The 17,042-nt window shown below is 41.1% G+C and overlaps 1 protein-coding gene across 2 annotated transcripts in view; it reads left to right on the top strand.

The window, feature by feature from the left end:
- PDZK1 (PDZ domain containing 1) overlaps window positions 1–15,754 on the top strand; it is a 42,426-nt gene extending 26,672 nt beyond the window's left edge. For both annotated transcript variants that reach the window (XM_040423009.1, XM_040423010.1), the window contains exons 6-9: window positions 5,102–5,298; window positions 5,430–5,693; window positions 7,104–7,817; window positions 15,297–15,754. In XM_040423009.1, the coding sequence (XP_040278943.1) occupies window positions 5,102–5,298; window positions 5,430–5,693; window positions 7,104–7,817; window positions 15,297–15,353 (1,232 nt within the window). In that variant the 3' untranslated portion in view covers window positions 15,354–15,754. The remainder of the gene's footprint in view (window positions 1–5,101; window positions 5,299–5,429; window positions 5,694–7,103; window positions 7,818–15,296) is intronic.
- Window positions 15,755–17,042: the final 1,288 nt, after the last annotated feature.

Below are 17,042 nucleotides of genomic sequence, written 5' to 3' on the forward strand. Positions count from 1 at the left end.
CCACATGTGTGACACTTTTTTGCAGCCTAGGTGGGCAAAGGGGCCCATATTCCAAAGAGCACCTTTCGGATTTCACTCGTCATTTTTTACAGAATTTGATTTCAAACTCCTTACCACACATTTGGGCCCCTAGAATGCCAGGGCAGTATAACTACCCCACAAGTGACCCCATTTTGGAAAGAAGAGACCCCAAGGTATTCGCTGATGGGCATAGTGAGTTCATGGAAGTTTTTATTTTTTGTCACAAGTTAGTGAAATATGAGACTTTGTATGAAAAAAAAATAAAAAATAAAAATCATCATTTTCCACTAACTTGTGACAAAAAATAAAAAATTCTAGGAACTCGCCATGCCCCTCACGGAATAGCTTGGGGTGTCTTCTTTCCAAAATGGGGTCACTTGTGGGGTAGTTATACTGCCCTGGCATTCTAGGGGCCCAAATGTGTGGTAAGGAGTTTGAAATCAAATTCTGTAAAAAATGACGAGTGAAATCCGAAAGGTGCTCTTTGGAATATGGGCCCCTTTGCCCACCTAGGCTGCAAAAAAGTGTCACACATCTGGTATCTCCGTACTCAGGAGAAGGTGGGGAATGTGTTTTGGGGTGTCATTTTATATATACCCATGCTGGGTGAGAGAAATATCTTGGCAAAAGACAACTTTTCCCATTTTTTTATACAAAGTTGTCATTTGACCAAGATATTTATCTCACCCAGCATGGGTATATGTAAAAAGACACCCCAAAACACATTCCTCAACTTCTCCTGAGTACGGGGATACCATATGTGTGACACTTTTTTGCAGCCTAGGTGGGCAAAGGGGCCCATATTCCAAAGAGCACCTTTCGGATTTCACTCGTCATTTTTTACAGAATTTGATTTCAAACTCCTTACCACACATTTGGGCCCCTAGAATGCCAGGGCAGTATAACTACCCCACAAGTGACCCCATTTTGGAAAGAAGAGACCCCAAGGTATTCGCTGATGGGCATAGTGAGTTCATGGAAGTTTTTTTTTTTTGTCACAAGTTAGTGGAATATGAGACTTTGTATGAAAAAAAAAAAAAAAAATCATCATTTTCCGCTAACTTGTGACAAAAAATAAAAAGTTCTATGAACTCACTATGCCCATCAGCGAATACCTTAGGGTGTGTACTTTCAGAAATGGGGTCATTTGTGGGGTGTTTGTACTGTCTGGGCATTGTAGAACCTCAGGAAACATGACAGGTGCTCAGAAAGTCAGAGCTGCTTCAAAAAGCGGAAATTCACATTTTTGTACCATAGTTTGTAAACGCTATAACTTTTACCCAAACCATTTTTTTTTTACCCAAACATTTTTTTTTTATCAAAGACATGTAGAACTATAAATTTAGAGCAAAATTTCTATATGGATGTCGTTTTTTTTTGCAAAATTTTACAACTGAAAGTGAAAAATGACATTTTTTTGCAAAAAAATCGTTAAATTTCGATTAATAACAAAAAAAGTAAAAATGTCAGCAGCAATGAAATACCACCAAATGAAAGCTCTATTAGTGAGAAGAAAAGGAGGTAAAATTCATTTGGGTGGTAAGTTGCATGACCGAGCAATAAACGGTGAAAGTAGTGTAGGTCAGAAGTGTAAAAAGTGGCCTGGTCTTTCAGGGTGTTTAAGCACTGGGGGCTGAGGTGGTTAAGAAACATTCCCCATAAGCTTGTGGGAAGAAAGCCTTGACTAATGGCTTATCTGCAGTCCTGTGTAGAATCACATATAAACACATATACACATACCGCACAGTGCCTTGAAAAAGTAGTCATACCCCTTGAACTTTTTATCTTTTCCACATTTTTTCATGTTACATCCACAAACTTAAATGTATTTTATTGGGATTTTATGTGATAGACCAACACAAAGTAACAAGTATGTGTGGAGTGAAAATAAAATGATTCAAGGTTTTCAAAAATTTTAATAAATAAAAAGCTGAAGTGTGGCATGCATTTGTATTCAGACCCCCGAATCAAAACTTTGTAGGACCACCTTTCTCTGCAATTGCAGCTGTAAGTCTTTTGGGGTATGTATCTACCAGCTTTCACATCTAGAGGCTTGAACTTTTTGCCCATTCTTCTTTGCAAAATAGTCAGATTGGATGGAGAGCGTCTGTGAACAGCATTTTTCAAGTCTTGCCGCAGATTGTCATTGGGATTTAGGTCTGGACTTTGACTGGGCCCTTCTAACACATGAATATGCTAACCCATTCCATTGTAGCTCTGGTTATATGTTTAGGGTTGATGTCCTGCTGGAAGGTTAATGTCTGCCCCAGTCTCAAGTCTATTGCAGACTCTACCAGGCTTTCCCCCAGGATTGGCCTGTATTTAGCTCCATCCATCTTCCCATCGACTCTGACCAGCTTCCCTGTCGCTGCTGAAGAAAAACTTTACCACAGCATGATGATACCACCACCATGTGTCATGGTGGGGTTGGTGTGTTCAGGGTGATGTGCAGTGTTAGTTTTTCACCACACATGGCATTTTGCATTTAGGCCAAAACATTCAGCTTTGGTCTCATCTAATCAGAGCACCTTGTTCCACATGTTTGCTGTGCCCCCCACATGACTTCTTATTGCTTGCTTTAAAAAATTACTTTCTTCCTGCCACTCTTCCATAAAGGCCTGATTTGTGGAGCACATGACTAATAGTTGTCCTATGGACAGATTCTCCAACCTGAGCTGATCTCTGCAGCTCCTCCAGAGTGACCATGGGCCTCTTGGCTGCTTCTCTAATTAGTGCTCTCCTTGCCTGAACCATCAGTTTAGGTGGACGGCCATGTCTTTGTAGGTTTGCAGTTGTGCCATACTACTTCTGCGACGGTCTGGTCAACTCCCACCGTCACGGGTCCCCCTTTTCCTGCCCGGATCGTAAGGCGTACTCCCTCAGGCATAAAATCATCCCACACATCAGCTGAGGCCTATTGCTGGGTAAACCATAAACTGAACTTTATTGACACACACACATCAAGTTTATACAGTGCACATAACTCCTCCGCCAGTATCCTGGGAGATAATTGAGTGACAACATAAGCCAACCCGCCTCCCCATGTGTCACATCCTTAGTTGGATGTGATAAAACTGTGAACAAGAGTCAAACAGTGTTCATGATGGAGGTCATAATAAAGGGCTTTTCTTCACACCTTCCATTTTCGGATGATGGATTGAACAGTGCTCTGTAAGATGTTCAGAGCTTGGGATATTTTTTTATAACCTAACCCTGCTTTACACTTCTCCACAACTGTATCCCTGACCTGTCTGATGTGTTCCTTGGTTTTCATGATGCTGTTTGATCAGTAATGTTCACTAATAGTGTTGATCGAGCACCAAAGTGCTCGTGTGCTAGGGTGCTCGAGTAGAACACTTTGTGATGCTCGGGTGCTCTACTGAGCACCCGAACACAATGGAAGTCAATGGGAGAACCCGAGCATTAAACCAAACACCCCCTGCTCTGAAGAGGGGAGAGTGTCGGGACTCTAGTTTGGCTTAGGAGTCCATGCTCTGACTCCATATATAGCTATGTCCATATATGGAGTCAGTGCTTGGGGACACCCCAGTGTATTTAATTCTAATTTAGCCTGTATTTCAGAAAAGTTTCTGCCAGGATTCAAACTCACAGCCTTCTGTATTAAAGGCAAGGCACTTAACCACTCAGCTATAATAGCTGCATAGCCAGTTACTTGAATAAATATGAGACTTCTACTGTACTGTACTTCTACTGAGACCTATACAGTAGATGTCTCGTATTTTTTGTTTTAATTTTTTTTGTTTTTTTAATTTTTTTTAATTTTAAGGGACTGGCTATGCAGCTATATAGTGTAGTGGTTAAATTTCTGGGCTGTGATGCAGAAGCTGTGAGTTCAAATCCTGTTACAAACTTTTTCAGAAATAGAGGCTAAACTTAATTTAAACATATATATAAGTTTTTAGCCCTAATATATTTACACATTATTATATATTTAGAATATATAATATATTTGAATATATGTAAATATATTATGGCTAAAACATCAGTAGTAGTTTCCCACATATTCTGTATTCATATATATCAGATGTATTGAACTCACAGCTTCTGCATCATGGCCCAGAACTTTAACCACTAGACTAGATAGCTGCATAGCCAGTCACATTAAAAATAAAAAATAAAAAAATAAAAATATATATATATATATATATATATATGAGACTTCTACTGTATAGGTCTCAGTAGAAGTACAGTACAGTAGAAGTCTCATATTTATTTTTCCTTTTTAAGTAACTGGCTATGCAGCTATTATAGCTGAGTGGTTAAGTGCCTTGCCTCTAATGCAGAAGGTTGTGAGTTTGAATCACGACAGAAACCTTTCTGAAATACAGGCTAAATTAGATTTAAATACACTGGGGTGTCCCCAAGCACTGACTCCATATATGGACATAGCTATATATGGAGTCAGAGCATGGACTCCTATGGACATAGCTATATATGGAGTCAGAGCAGGGACTCCTAAGCTGCGGACTCACACTGAGGGATTCCCTCACTGGACAGCAATCTTCTGCATAGAAATAGAGGCTAAATTAGATTTAAATACACTGACTCGAGCACACGCGGTGTTCGTCCGAACTCCATGATGTGCCGAGCATCGAGATGCTCGAGCCGAACTGGTGTTCGGCCGAGCATGCTCGCTCAACACTATTCACTATCAAATCTCTGAGGCCTTCACAGAACAGCTGTAGGTATACTGAGAATAAATTACACACAGGTGGACTCTATTTACTAATTAGGTGACTTCTGAAGGCAATTATTCACACTGGATTTTAGTTAGGGGTATCAGAGTACAGGGGGCTGAATGCAAATGCGAGCCACACTTTCCAGATTTTCATTTATTAAAAATTTTGAAAACCATGTATCATTTTCTTTTCACTTCACACATACTTGCTACTTTGTGTTGGTCTATCACAAAAAACAACAACAATAAAATAAATTTAAGTTTGTGGGTGTAAAGTGAAAAAATGTGGAAAAGTTCAAGGGGTATGAATACTTTTTCAAGGCACTGCATATAAAAGAAGGTGTGTAGCATGCTATATCATGACTACTATGTTCCTTGTAGGTCACTTCATTGTGGATATTGATCAGAAAAGCTCAGCATACAAGGCTGGCCTCAAAGACTATGACCGCATTGTTGCTGTAAATGGAGAATCTGTGGAGAGCTTTGAGCATGAACAGGTGGCGGAAGCCATCCAGAAGGGGAACAACAAGACCAGCCTACTGATCTCAAACAAAGTGACAGATGAAATCTATTCCAAGGTAAATGCCCAGTATAGAAGAGGTGGATACACTACCAGGATGGCTATAAAGCGTATTCTAATCCAGGTAAAATTAACATGCCATAACTGATTCCAGTGATCATGTGTAATGTTCTGAATTTGTGGTTCCAGGCTGGAATATCTCCATTTCTGTACCTGAAAGCTTCAAAGGCTCAAAAACCAACAGAAACTCAACCGGTAAAGCCATCTCCTGCTCCAGAGGCAAAACCAACAGAAGCACAACCTGCCAAGCCAACCACTACTCAACCTGCAGCCACCATCTCTTCTCTTGACCCAAAACACAAGCCCAGACTATGTAAATTGACAAAGGGCAGCTCAGGTTTTGGTTTTAACCTGAATGCTATCAAAGATGTCCCCGGACAATTTATTAAGCAGGTGCGTGAACTGTAGAAGATGTTTTCTCACAGGTAGGACTATAGAGCCTTACTGGTGGTGGAAACATGAAGTTAAGCTTATGTGATGATTTTGGGTTTCATTGCTAACCTATTGGGAAGGATCAGTGGTTTAAAGGAAACAACTTCTCCCAGGTTGGTCATCTATTTTTACATTAGTGGCCATTTGTTTTTTGCCAGAAACCTCTCACTCCATGTCCATGACAGTTTGGTAAATCAGATATCTTGTAGCCTTAGCATGTCTTTCACAAAGTCTAGGAAAACTTGTCCATTTTCTTATCCAATTTTTGAATGCTCAGATGGACAACAGTCTCTGCATTCTTGGCTGTAAACGCTCAACTGCAGCTAATACAAAAACATTACTGCTTCTACCAGACAGAACTCCGCCCTTGTTCATTTGAGCATAGTGCTGCATCTCCAGCCACTGTTTCTTGATCAACGATGAGTTAGGTGATGATGAGTAAATAACGATGAGTTACTTGGTCAAGATGATATCCAATTTGGGACAGGGAGTTATTACGTTATTAGGTTACTTAGGGTTTGTTTTAGATATGCACAAATAACTTAAAATGTGTTTCATGTCCGATTTGGCAAATTTTGTAAAATGTTTTATTCATACCTGAATCGATTCTACACCAATTTAAGTTGTTCCAATTGCCCAGAAAATTGGCATGTAACACCCTCTAGTCTCCTGGGGCTCTAAAGATTTTTGATGAAAATAAAGCACCCCACTAGGAGGGGGCAGTGATGACAGAGAGGATGCAACTGAAAGGCTTCCCTGGAGTTGCAAGGAGGGGGAGCAGGGGGAATGCTGTGACCCCTGGCTCCAAGGCATGGTGTCAGACTCACCCCTTAATAGACCCTTAATTCCCAAATTTATCTCCTATTCTTTCCCTATAATTTTCTTATAGTGTCCCTATTACAGTATATCAGTGGGTTATGTCTGCAAACTCTTGTAGCAACAGAGACACAGCACAACATCCTTCCAGGTCACAAGTACAATGCAGAATGGCATTCTGCTCGTTCTGCACAGGCACCTCCCTTTCTGCTGCCCCCCTGCTTGGCTGATCTAGGCTGTCTGTCAGCCTCTGAGCCAATCAGGACAAGCCCTCCTCCCACTTCCTCCCAGTGTCCCGTGACCATCCTTCTTTTTTACTCCCTTGTGGTTTTGCCCGCCAATATGGACAGTAAAAGGGCACTGGCCGTCGCTTTACGCAATTCGTCTGAAGGGAATCAGAACATTTTTGGTTTCATTTGCCAGACACATTTTTGTGAAATTCATAACGAATTTGGCTCATTTGGAATTGATTTGCTCATTCTTACTTAGTTGGCATTCTAGATGGATGTCCCTCATATTATGAATTTAATGAACCCATTTTGGTTTTATTTAAAGGTTAATAAGGGTGGGCCTGCAGATGTGGCTGGAATAAAAGAAGATGACTTCTTGGTGGAGGTCAATGGTGTCAACGTGGAGAAGGAGGGGTATGAAAATGTTGTGATGAAGATCAAAGAAGCAGGAGGAAGCATTACAGTACTGGTGGTTTCACAAGAGGGTTATGAGCATTTTAAAGCACAAAAAATACAAATTACATCATCGATGGCTGACCCTCTACCTGAAACAAAGAGTCCTCCTTCTAGCTCCGACCAGAAAAATTCACCTGACAAAACTGAGCTGGTATCTGAAACAAAAAGTCCTCCTCCTGTAAGCTCTGACCAGAAAAATCCACCTAACAAAGCTGAGCCAGTATCTGAAACAAAAAGTCCTCCTCCTGTAAGCTCCGACCAGAAAAATCCACCTAACAAAGCTGAGCCTGTATCTGAAATAAAAAGTCCTCCTCCTGTAAGCTCCGACCCGAAAAATCCACCTAACAAAGCTGAGCCTGTATCTGAAACAAAAAGTCCTCCTCCTGTAAGCTCCGACCAGAAAACTCCACCTAATAAAACTGAGCCAGTATCTGAAACAAAAAGTCCTCCTCCTGTAAGCTCCGACCAGAAAACTCCACCTAATAAAACTGAGCCTGTATCTGAAACAAAAAGTCCTACTGCAAACTCTGACCAGAAAACTCCACCAAGCAAAGCAAGATCGGTTCCAGAACCCGTGGAAAAGGTGAGATACAACATTAAAATAGTAATATAGGCTATCTAGATGAGCCTAATGTCTTCCAACCTTGATCCAGAGGAATTATAGTTGTATAGAGAGACTCCATAGTTTAACTACTCTTACAGTGGCTACTCCATAGTGTGACTGCTCTTACAGGGGATACTCCATAATGTGACTACTCTTTCAGGGGAGACTCCATAGTGTGACTGCTCTTACAGGTGAGACTCCATAGTGTGACTGCTCTTACAGTAGAGAGCTCCATAGTATGACTGCTCTTACATTAAAGACTCCATAGTGTGACTGCTCTTACAGTAAAGACCTCCATAGTGTGACCACTCTTACAATATGGATCTCTATAGTATGACTGTTCTTACAGAAGAGATTCTGTAGCGTGACTACTCCTACTGTAGAGAGTAGGGATGAGAGAATCGACTTCAGATGAAACATCCGAAGTCGATTCGCAAAAAACTTTGTTTGAATACTGTACGGACGAGTGCTCCGTACAGTATTAGAATGTATTGGCTCAGATGAGCCGAAGTTATTACTTCGCTGTTTCCTGAGGCGATGTGAGGTAATTCAACAAACTTTATTCAGACACAAACAATATGACAAAGGTTAAAAACTGTCATATCTATATAGCCTACAGGTGGCAGTAAACATGTTAACATGTATAACTCCTAACATCCTACCTTTCTTGTGAAATCAAGTAATATATAACATAAGATGATTGGATACCACAATACATTCCAAAGGTGACAATGTTTTTTATAATGTATCTAGCATACAAAATCCTTATATCTTGTTGGTGTTCTAATAACCCTAGTTCTAGTACGTCTTGGTGTGGCAGGAGCTTCACATTGTTGCATATGATCATCCATCCCTGTTTCTTCGGGAGTTGTCTCATCTGGAGATGTACCTGGTGTAATCACTTCACTTATTTCAATGTCAGATTTGTCATCTGCAGTCCTCAGAAACTTCCTATTCCTTCTGTACAACTGTCCATTTGCTTCCACTTTATAAGATCGTGGAGCAACTTTCCCCAAACAAATACCTTGTCGCCAAATTTCATCTGTTGACGACGGCGATGGTTGTATTCGCACTGGCTGACCAATGCTTAGTTCAGGAAGTTCCTTGGCTCCTTTATCATAATATGCCTTTGCTTTTTTGCGTCTTTCCTTTTATAACCTTTGGAAACAGCAGTTTCTGAGCAGTCGGAAGTAAAGTCCTGGTCCTTCTTGACATTAGCCGTTGTACAGGACTACTGCTGGTGCCTTCTGATGGGGTATTTCTCCAGTCAAGAACCGCTTTCGAGATATCCTTGTCATCTCGTTTAGCTTTCTTTATGAGTGTTTTTGCTATTTTTACAGTAGCTTCAGCTTTACCGTTGGACTGACTGTGATATGGGGATGATGTAAGATGTTCAAATTCCCACTCTCTACAAAATCGTGCAAACTCTGAGCTGACAAACTGTGGTCCGTTATCTGTAATTACAGAATCAGGGATTCCATGTCTGCTAAAATGTGCTTTGCAACAATCTATAATTGTTTTAGAGGTGGTATCAGAAACTAAATCAATTTCCCAGAAATCTGAATAATAATCAACAATTATTAGGTAATCTTGTCCTGTTAAGGAAAATAAGTCCATGCCTAGTTTGCTCCAGGGTAGAGTGGGCAATTTGTGAGTCATCAGAGGTTCTTTTGTTTGTTTACGCATATACTCATTGCAAGTATTACAGTTCTTTATTGCCTCTATAATCTCTGGGCCCATGTGTGGCCAAAAGATGACATCCTTGGCCTTGCGAAGGCATGCTTCTATTCCTAAGTGGCTAGAATGAGTCCTCGCTATCATTTCTGGGCGCATGTTTTTTGGTATGATGACTCTGTGTCCTTTATACAGAATTCCATTTTGTATGCTTATCTCATCTCTAAAGCCCCAGTAGTCCCTGATACAAATCAGTATTTTTTCTTTTTGGTCTGGCCATCCTGTAAGAACAGTAGTTTTTAATGCTTGCAAGACTTCATCTTGTTCTGTGAACTTCTGAATTTGTTGTACGCGCAAATCAGACACTCTTAGATATTCTGCAAAGTTTATCTCTTCCAGTTCCTTAGAAAAGGCATCCTCTGATTGCATCAAGAAAATCTCATAATCTGGGGTGTCCTTGTCCATTGTTTTGTGAGGTAATGCTGCTCTTGATAAGAAGTCTGCAATATACATTTCTGATCCTTTTTTGTAAACCACATTAAGGTTGTATTTTTGAAACTGTAGCATCATGCGCTGTAGACGTTTTGGTGCTACTAGGAGAGGTTTTTAAAAAATGCTCTCTAGAGGCTTATGATCAGTCTCAATGTTAATAATATTTTTTCCATGTAAGTACTGATTAAACTTCTGGCATGCATATACAATGGCAAGTCATTCATTTTCAATCTGGGCATATCTTTGTTCTGTTGAAGACAGTGTACGTGATGCAAATGTCACTGGCTGACCTCCTTGCAAAAGTGTTGCTCCAAGACCTTTTTCACTGGCATCACATTGGACTGTTACTTCTTCATTGACTTTGTAGTATCTCAAAACTGGATGATTAGTAACAATATCTTTTATTTGCTTGAGGGCTTCATCATGACTGGATTGCCAGGCCCACAAGCTGTCTTTGTCTGTCAGTCTGCGTAGTGGTTCACATACATCCGAAAGATGTGGTAAGAATTTTGAAAGGTAGTTTACAAACCCTAGCAGTCTCTGAACTGCTTGTACATTGTCAGGCTTTGGTACCTCTAAAATTGCTCTGACTTTTTCTGGATCAGGACGTAGGCCTTCTGCTGTGAGTAAATGTCCCATGTATGGTACCGAAGATAGCCTCAATCTCAGCTTCTTTTTTATTGAATTTTAGGTTCAGCTTTCGTGCTCTCTCTAAGAGTCCAATCAAATTCTTGTCATGATCCTTTGTGGCCTCCTCTGTAGTGTCACCACAGCCATACACCAATATATCATCTATCATAACTTCCACTCCGGGCAGGTCTTCTACTGCTTCATGTTGTCTACGTTGATATTCTTCTGGTGCAGTAGCAATCCCAAAAGGCATGCGTAGCCATTGGTAACGCCCAAAGGGAGTCCAGAATGTAGTGAGATAACTGCTTTTAGTGTCCAGTTTTACTTGCCAGAAGCCATCCTTAGCATCTAAGACAGAAAATACTTTTGCATTTGTTAAACTTGGTAGGATTTCCTCTATAGTGGACATTGGATAATGTGAGCGTTTTAGTGCTTTATTTAAGTCTTTGGGATCAATGCATATTCGCAGCTTAACAGCAACCATACTACTTATCCATGTCGTAGGTTCTATGACCTTTTTTATCACTCCCAGTGTCTCTAATCTCTCTATTTTCGCCTTTAAGTCTGCTTTAAGTGGAGCCGGCACTCTACGTGGTTGGTGTTGAACAGGAGGTTTTGCTTTATCTATTTCTAGGTGATACTCTCCAGGTAGACACCCTAGTCCTTTGAAAATGTCTCTATATTCAGTTGTGATCATTTCATAAGAAAAGGGTGAAGTTGTAGTTGTTTGCTGGTCATCGTGTAATAATACATTATGTTCTACATTCAGGGTAAGGAGGCCCATTTTCTGACATGTTTCTGCTGAGAGAAGTGGTTTGTGTTTACCTTGGACAACTTGGAATTGCAGTGGATATGTTTTATCTTTATATGTACAATTTAGATTACATTGGCCCATAGGTATCATATAGGTATCATTGTACCATTTTAATTTGACATTACTCTTCTGTAATGTTGGCTTTCCTTCTTTAACAATTTTGCAATAGTCTTTGTATGTCATAAGGTTGCAGGTGGCCCCACAGTCTAACTGACAGTGTAACCTTTCCCCTGCTTCTCTGTCAGTGCTGAGTTCTAGTGGTACAAACCACTGTGATCCTGGACTGCTTACTGCTCCTATTTGATGAATAATAGTGAATACGGATTCTTCTGAGCTGCTGCTCTTGATCTGTGCAGCCATATGTATTCTGCCATTTGCTTTCTGCCTGCAGACTCTAGAAAAATGGTTTTGCTTTTTGCATTTACTGCAGGTTTCTCCATATGCAGGACAGTGGTCTCTCCCCCAGGGGTGGTTGTTTCCACAGTATCTACATCTGATTGTTTTTACTTTGCTTTCTTTCATGGGCTTTTTATATGTTTTAGCAGTACAATGTACAGCTTCAGTTTCACTTTTGCTTTCTTGCATTGCTTGTATTTGCATTTCTGTAAGTTCATGGCTTCTACACATATCAATGGCTCTCTGTAGGTTCAGGTCTGGTACTCTGAGCATTCTCTTTCTAGCATTAATTTTGATCCCAGAACTATTCTGTCTCTGATAAGTTCATCATGTAATACTCCAAACTCACATGTAGCGGCGAGCTGCCTCAGTCTAGTCACATACTGATCTATAGTTTCCAATGGGCCTTGGTTTGTGGTATTGAATATGTACCTCTCATAAATGATGTTACGTGAAGGCATAAAATGGCTCTGTAATGCATCCAGAGTTTTCTCTATGTCCTGCTTGTCGGCATCAGAGAGTGAGAGGTGCTGATAAATACGCAGACCGTCTCTCCCCATCACTGAGCGCAGTGTCGCTGTCCTTACCTTTACGCAGACCGTCTCTCCCCATCACTGAGCGCAGTGTCGCTAGCCTTACCTTTACGCAGACCGTCTCTCCCCATCACTGAGCGCAGTGTCGCTGTCCTTACCTTGGGGTCTTTCTTATCAAGTTCAGTTGCCACCTCATAATCTTCCCACTGGCATTTGAAATATGTCCAGTTAACTGCCAGGTCCCCTTTACAGTCCATGGGAGACGGCACAGGGAAGTTGTTTGCAGCCATTTTCTGTCTCTTATTAATAAATTACCAGAGAAACTATTCTTGCTAATCTTTTATTCTGATATTAGGACTTTAGTGGTTTCTAAAACACCAAAGCCCTCTCCACTTCTGACACCATCTTTCCTGAGGCGATGTGAGGTAATTCAACAAACTTTATTCAGACACAAACAATATGACAAAGGTTATAAACTGTCATATCTATATAGCCTGCAGGGGGCAGTAAACATGTTAACATGTATAACTCCTAACACTGCCCCCTTAACAGTGACCTCCACAATACCCTACCCCTTTAATGCTAGGGTTACACGACATGTGTCGCGCAATATTTTGTCTCAACAATCTTTATAATAGGCTATGGAGTCGCACTGCGACATGTGACATGCTGTGACTGTGACACAACAGTTGCAAAAAATACATCCAACTGTCGCGTCGCAGTCTGTCACATGTCGCAGTGCGACACCATAAACTATCATTATAAAAATTGTCGTGCGACATCAATGTCGCAGTGCCGTATGTGTCGTGCAGCCCGAGCCTAAAGCTGACCTACAGCAGTGAAGAAAATGGTTGGGTTGTTATGGAAACCTGGAGTAAAACTGTGTGTATGTGGAAACTAAGGGCCTGCGAGCTTCTATTGGCTGATAAGGGACATGTGACTGTGTGTATGGCAGTTGGGATATGAAGAGAAAGACTTCATGCGGTATAGTGTCAAATGCTTTGGAGAAGTCCAGATATACGACATCCATTGATTCGCCGCTGTCAAGTCTAGAACTTACCTCCTCATAGAAACTGATTACTTTAGTTTGGCATGACCGATCCCTCACGAAGCCATGCTGATATGGCGTTATTTGCTTATTTTCACCCACGATAGCATCTCTTAGAAAATCTTAAAACTGTTTACCCACAAGACAGGTTAACCCCACAGGTCATTTACTGGTTACTGGTCACTTTTTGACCGCTTCTTTTTGGTACCACTGTTGGTATCTGGTAGACCAGTATGGTGGAGGAAGATCCCCTTCCCTCCCCATTACAACACAGAAGGTGAATTTCAGGGGAAGAGATCACAAAAAAAAATACAATCTGCAGGAAAAAAAATTGTGATAACCCAACAATACAAATATCCCCAAAAACAGATCACACTACAAAGAAGCCAAAATCTGTAAGTTTTATATATATATATATATATACCAGGATTAACTGAGCGAAGCAGGCAGAAGCAGGAGCTCGCTCTGCTCAGCTCATCCTGGCATAGTACATGGGTACAGGGTAGGAGTTAGTAATCGTCTGGGGGGCACGGGCAGGAGCAGCAATATGCGCTCTTGCCCGTACTCACATCGCTGCTGCTGCCCATTGATAAAATGTACTCCATAAATCACTGAACTGTCAGCGGTGTACAGAGAACAGAGTTTTATTAGGGCATTAGGGACCACATATTAAAGGTTTAGATAAAGGTCTAGTTACTCTTTAAGCTTTTGTATGTCAACGCCTGTGCAGGAGCTCCCTCCAGTGGTCGCAGCAGGTAGGCAGAATTCGCTCACATTCGTTATGGCAGTGTCAAGAAAAGTGGACCTCAGTATCAGGATCGAGCTTCAATAGCTATGGACAAAACGTCAAGACCTATTTAGATTACATTACACAAAATTAAATTATAGGCACATTTTCCACCATGAATACCTTCTTCGCCACCATAAGCCATATTATAATAACAAAACATGTGCTCCATATTGTCAAATTAAAAACCTAGCCATATCATATTATCAGGGATATTAGCTATCAACCCATAACCACCCTAAGACCTCCAAGGATATTATGTATTAACCCATAACCACTTTAGATCTCCAGCGATATTAGCTATCAACCCGTAACCACCTTAAACCTTCAGAGATATTGGCTATTAACCCCTTACCACTCTAGATCTCCAGCGATATTAGCTATCAACCAATAACCACTCTAGACCTCCAGCAATATTGGCTATTAACCCCTAACCACTCTAGACCTTCAGAGATATTGGCTATTAACCCCTCACCACTCTAGACCTCCAGGAATGTTAACTACAGTATTAACCATAACCACTCTAGACCATCAGGAATATTAGATATTAACCCATAGCCACCCTAGAGCTCCAGTGATATTAATTACAGTATTAACCCATAATCACTTTAGCCCTCCATGGTTACTAGCTAGTAAAGCATAGGACCCTATAACACCAGGGATATTAGCTACATTGTTAACCGATAACCACTGCAGACCTCCAGGGATATTAGCTATCAAACCATAAGGCATAATGTAGAGAAAAGTCATCTTAGGCCTCCAGAGATAGCAGGCATTAACTCATTGCATACTGTAGACTACCAGGACTGCTATCATCATACTCATCCTCTAAACAACACCATGTAATGCTTGGCAAAGTCCGTATAAAAGGAGACTTTTTCTGTCCCAGTTCCCTGGAAACTCCTATTTAAAAATCTTGCATCGCCAAATGCAACTCCAGACCAGGCTAAGATAAGAAAGACATTGGGAGAGTTGCTCAACATTAGCACATTAGAGGGATGCATAATACTAAATGTACTTCCGATTTATCACTTGTTTTATATCTTAGTGCAAATCAATTCATTTGTACGGTTTTATTTTTCAGGAAACTAAAACTCCAGCAGAAAAGCCTCCAAAAGACGATGATGACACAGCTCTGTAGACACCAAGACCAGAAGAGGTCTCACCTTGGCCAAACATTAAATACACTGGAGAAACCGGGCTGTTCTTCAATTCCAGCTCAGTCAATGATACTCTCTGACTAAAGCTATCCTACCCCTAATAGAAGATCCAAGGTCCTATCCCGGGGGCGAGAGAGTTGGTTATATTATAATTCCTCAGTCTTGGGTTGATTATTTATGGTCGTCTGGTAATAATTAATCTCGGGAGCATTGCAACAGTGAAATATTTAACTTTTACGACTTGTTTTGTATCTTCGAGGCTCGGAAAGTAGAGATTGCTCAAGTTGCGTGCGTGTTGGCAATGGAATCATGCTGAACCGAGCTGAAACTTCTGACCTCGGTAAAAAGTTGTTAATAAAGTGTATTGGTGATTCCGACTGCACATTTGTGTCCTTGTTATGGTTTTTAGAAAGGATAGTTGGATAAAAAGATGTCATGTCTCATCGAAGAGGCCAGGAGGCTGAGATATAAGGAGCTGTTTTGTGCGGTCTTCACAGAAGTCCATGCCTGGCATGGAGGGAAAACTGGGGTCACCAATGAAAGAGGGATGACACATAGGTGGACAATACGATGGGTGGACTCTCTTATGATGGAAGGAAATTCCATATGGGTAAAAGAAGACGCTTTAGAGATTAATTTATCAACCCATTTAAACAAAGGCATAGCCTTAGAGGGTGCAGAAGTAGCCATTGCTACTAAAGGTCCCCCTGCCCATTACATGACAACAGTATTATAAATAGTATTTGGAAGATTGGACCCTCTGGATAGGTCATCAGTATCTGATCGGTGGGCCTTCGCAGTGGCCTTCTTGCGGTTTCCTTCAGGCCCAGTGACTGCAATGTATTACTACTGACCAGGGTGCGGCTCAGCCCCGTTCACTTTAGTAATTTGCTCTACAGTAGCTCTTCTGTCAGAATGGACCAGACGGGCTAACCTTCACTCCTCTCAAACATCAATAGGTCTTGGATGCCCATGTTTGGGCCACTTTTGGTAGATACTAACCAATATACAGTATACAGGGAACACCCCACAAGACCTGCTGTTTTTGTAGATGCACAGACCCAGTCGTCAATACATCACAGTTTGGCCCTTGTCAGAGTCGCTCATATCCTTACACTTTCCCATTATTCCTCCTTCCAACACATCAAATTTAAAGGGGCTGTCCGGGTTCAGAGCTGAACCCAGACATACCCATATTTTAACCCAGGCAGCAGCCTAATATGAGCATCGGAGCATGAACTTGCTCTGCACTAAATCGCACAGGGCAAAGGCTTATTTTTGAGATCCAGCCCTTTGCGAAATTTGTGAAAATGTGGATATGTCCGAGTTAAGCTCTGAATCTGGACAACTTCTTTAAGAATGGACTGTTGGCACTTGCTGCCAAATATATCCCACCCCCGACAAGCGCTATTGTCACAAGATAATCAGTGCAATTCATTTCACCAGTCAGTAGTTTTATGTTATATGGCTGATCTACAGTAGGTTTACCTGGGCTATTAAGTACTGGATAAAGGCTATGTACACACAGGGAGGTTTTATTGTGTCACATCACGGCAAGGGCAAAATCCCGCTTTTTCCAGCAAGTCCTACAATCACAGACTTTTGCCACGTGTGAATGTTGTGAAAACTGAGTTCAGCTGCATCAAACTGTAGTTTTCTGCAGATTATCA

Source organism: Bufo bufo, chromosome 3 (assembly GCF_905171765.1).
Source record: "Bufo bufo chromosome 3, aBufBuf1.1, whole genome shotgun sequence".
NCBI lineage: Eukaryota > Metazoa > Chordata > Amphibia > Anura > Bufonidae > Bufo > Bufo bufo.